This window comes from Dama dama, unplaced genomic scaffold, assembly GCF_033118175.1.
Source record: "Dama dama isolate Ldn47 unplaced genomic scaffold, ASM3311817v1 ptg000080l, whole genome shotgun sequence".
Lineage (NCBI taxonomy): Eukaryota > Metazoa > Chordata > Mammalia > Artiodactyla > Cervidae > Dama > Dama dama.
The window spans coordinates 2,938,956-2,942,944 of record NW_026870899.1 but is presented as its reverse complement, the minus strand read 5'-3'; the positions used below and the strand labels follow the sequence as shown (position 1 = coordinate 2,942,944).

Genomic DNA, 3,989 nt, shown 5'->3' with positions numbered 1-3,989 from the left:
CCATCCTGCCCGGAGGGCGGCGCTCACCTATGCTCTCTGCATGGCTCCCCGGGCCTGTGAGTTTGCAAACCCCAATCTAGCGCAAGTCCTTCACTTTCAACAGAAAGTTAGCCTGCCTGAGGCAACCCATCAAGAGAGAGACAGCGGAGGACGGAGCGTCAGGGTCAGGGACCTCTCCCTCTGAACTGGCACACCCTGCCTCTCCAGAGAACCCCAACTCCTCTCAGCACTTCTTCCACCAACTGCATACAGTTTTTAAAGCAGACTATGTTAACATTTTCCACATTCCCTTTTATCCATTCTTTTTTTTTGCATGTTTGATTTCCTTATAGATGACAACTTTGTATCAGTGGTTTCATTTATAGATGATCTCCAAGATCATCATGCCAAGAAACAACGAATTAGCAATTGGACAAAACTGAAGCATCAACTTTTGCACAGCTCGGCAGACACAGGACCAGAAAGAATCCCAGAAATCAAATGACAGCCTAACAACTAGCTATACAGACACAGAAAACGGGGCCAGAGAACTGCACTCCTGGGCTGCGGGGCTCCTAGGGAACAGAGCCAGGCTTCAGTCTGCCAGCTTGGCGCCTTCCACTGAACCGTGTCCCCTCTACGCAGTCATGGAGGTGGCAGGTGACCCAGCCAGCTTGTTCCACAGAAACAAAGACTACAGAACTTCGTGCATCTCAGACACGGCCGACCTTGGCTCTGACAAGAATGAGGGCTTAAAACGTGTCACAAACCATCAATCTATAGAACTGGATTTGCACTGAAGACACATTTTCTTTAGAACTGGTATTTGGTGGAGAGCATGAATGTCACAGAACTTGGTGGTCTTTATAACACGGGTCGTTATAAAAGCTAAGCCCCATGTGAGAAAAGTTGCTGTAACAACATCATAGCACCTTTGCTTCAATTTCAAAAGAGAAAAAGGCAATGGTAAAAAGCTTTAATAATAGACTGTGTTTTTATAGGCAACCAATTAGCAGATTAATGAGCCATTTAAATTTCTTTACTTAAAACCAATATTCAAGAAAGATGAACCCCAGATGCAGCCTCTCACACGGACCCACATAACTAAGGACAAATAAATGATGAACCCCAGACGAAGCCTCTCACACTGACCACAAACTAGGAACACATGAAGCCAACGGTGCGCCCCGTCAGCGTGCTGCGGTGTGTGTCCACAAGACGAGCCCCCCGCCCCGAGCCCCGGCCCCGGCAAACAGATAGTGATTGTGCGCTGCGCGATGATGCCGTGAGGTGAGAACTTTGGTTCATGCAGGTGGCTGCCAGGGGCCGTGCGCCAGGGCCGCAGCCCCGGCGCCCCACGTCAGCCGTGCTGCTTCCACAGCACCAGGTGGATGCTGTGGTCAGGCATGCTGGTGGCAAAGACCAGGCCCGTGTCGTTGTGCCCGTCCAGTCCGTTCAGCCAGGACGCTTCACCCGCCAGGAAGCTGGAGCCCCTCTTGGACTTCCTATACTCGGGGAGAGGCCAGCGGCTAATCAGGCTCTCTGTCCACAAGTCCAGGATATACAGGTAGCGGTTGTCAAACAGCAGGGCAAAGATGTCTCCAAAGCCAAGCAAGGCCAGGTTTGCTATCTCCGGAGTCTTGATGACCCTGAGAATATCATAACTGGCGAAGTCCCACTGGTAGAGGCCCAGTGCCGAACTACAGACAATGTATTTGCCATCAAAATGAAGTCTTGGCTGCAGGCAGATACTTCTATCCTCAGAGACAGACAACGTCTTTAAGCACTTACAGTTAATTTCTCTCCCAATTGGCCAAATCTTGATCTCATATTTGTCTGCACTTAAGAGGATGTAGTCTCCAGGGCTGTGCAAGAGAGACTTGACTTTGCACTTCTGCAAGACCACCTTGGTGACCCATTCTGTGTGCCCGGTGAGAGTGTTCAGGCATGTCCCAGCAGATAAAGCCCATACTTTCACGGTGAAGTCTGCAGAGCCACTCACCAAGACGTCCAGTTCGTCGTTGTAGTCAACACTAAACACCGCCCCCGTGTGCCCCCGGAAGTGCTGGGTCCTGGCTCCGGAGCTCCATTCCCAGCAGGCCACGGTGTTGTCAAAGGAGCCTGTCACAAGCTTCTGCTCATCAAACTTCACTGCAGCACAAGTGTGCGTCTGGATGCCATAAACACACTGCCCTGTGCTCACATCCCACAGTTTTGCAGACAAGTCATCTGACCCTGTACACAGAAGTCCATCTTTGTAGTAAAGTGCATACACTCTGGCACTGTGTCCAATTAAAGATGAGGTCTCAAAGGCTTCATGGTCCTCCAGTTGCTTCATTCTCAAAATAGCCTTCAAATAAACCTTCTTCCAGTGCAAAGCGTCCTGAACAGAATCATCTATCTGCCAGCCCAAATTTTTACAGGCGGTCTGCCACACCTCTGTACAGGCACTTATCACCTTATTCCACTGTTTAGAGACGAGGCAGCACATGAGTAAAGTCTGAGGGTCGAGCCATTTTAACAAATAAAAACTGAGCTCCAGGGGAAGGAGTGTGAGGAAGTCCCGATTGAGCAGAGTCTCCAGGTTATTGGAGAGGTGTCTGAGCTGGACTGCCCCACTCAGACTAATCAGGTGATCCAGAGTTTCATTTTTCTGCAAGTCCGTCAGAGAAAGAAATGTAACAGAAATGTTATCAAGCCATGTCTCAAAGTCCTTTCTCTCCATAAGGTTATGGAAAAATTTACCTGAGCGAGCGCCCCAGGGCACGGGACCTCGCGCCAGGCTCACACCAACTAGGCGCGCTCGGGCCGCCAGAGCCTCCCAGCGGCCAGGTCCGCTCGGCAGCCATGGCGCCTGGACCGGCGGCCGCCGCTCTGGGTCCGCAGCCTCTCAGGGGAGCGGCTTCCGGTGCTCTGAAGCTGTTCATATTTTTCACACCTTTTGAAGCTCTTCATATTTTTCACACCTTTTCAGGCTCTTCATGTTTTTCAACACCGCTTCATGCTCCTGCTATTTTGCAGTCCGTTTCATGCTCCTCATATATTTGACACATTTTGAAGCTGTTCATATATTTCACACATTTTCAGGCTCTTCATGTTTTTCAACACCACTTCATGCTCCTCCGATTTTCAGTCTGTTTCATGCACATCTCATTTTTTACATCTTTTGAAGCTCTTCTTATTTTTCACACCTTTTGAAGCTCTACATATTTTTCACACATTTTCAGGCTCTTCATGTTTTTCAACACCGTTTCATGCTCCTCCTATTTTTCCGTCCATTTCATGCTCCTCATATTTTTGACACCTTTTGAAGCTCTTCATATTTTTCACAGCTTTTGAAGCTCTTCATATTTTCACACCTTTTCAGGCTCTTCATGATTTTCAACACAGCTTCATGCACCTCCTATTTTTCAGACCGTTTCATGCTCATCTAATTTTTGACAACTTTTGAAGCTCTTCATATTTTTCATACCTTTTGAAGCTCTTCATATTTTTCACATTTTTGAAGCTCTTCTTATTTTTCTCACGGTTTCAGGCTCTTCATGGTTTTCAAGACCGCTTCATGCTCCTCCTATTTTTGAGACCATTTCATACTCCTTATATGTTTGACATTTTTTGAGGCTCTTCATATTTTTCACACCATTTCAGCCTCTTCATGTTTTTGAACACCGTTTCTTGATCCTCCTATTTTTCAGAACGTTTCATGCTCCTCATATTTTGACACCTTTTAAAGCTCTTCATATTTTTCACACCATTTCAGCCTCTTCATGTTTTTGAACACCGTTTCTTGATCCTCCTATTTTTCAGAACGTTTCAAGCTCCTCATATTTTTCACACCTTTTGAAGCTCTTCATATTTTTCACACCTTTTCAGGCTCTTCATGTTTTTCAACACCACTTCATGCTTCTCCTTTTTTGCAGACCCTTTCATGCTCCTAATAATTTTGACACCTGTTGAAGCTCTTCATATTTCTCACACCTTTTCAGACTCTTCATGTTTTTCAACACCGC

The 3,989-nt window shown here is 47.1% G+C and overlaps 1 protein-coding gene across 1 annotated transcript; it reads right to left on the bottom strand.

Moving 5' to 3' along the window:
- Positions 1-1,339: 1,339 nt before the first annotated feature.
- Positions 1,340-2,734, bottom strand: LOC133053679 (F-box/WD repeat-containing protein 2-like). Its single transcript, XM_061138198.1, has one exon. The coding sequence runs from the start codon at positions 2,702-2,704 to the stop codon at positions 1,340-1,342; it is 1,365 nt and encodes a 454-aa protein (XP_060994181.1). The 5' UTR covers positions 2,705-2,734.
- Between the last annotated feature and the right edge of the window lie 1,255 nt (positions 2,735-3,989).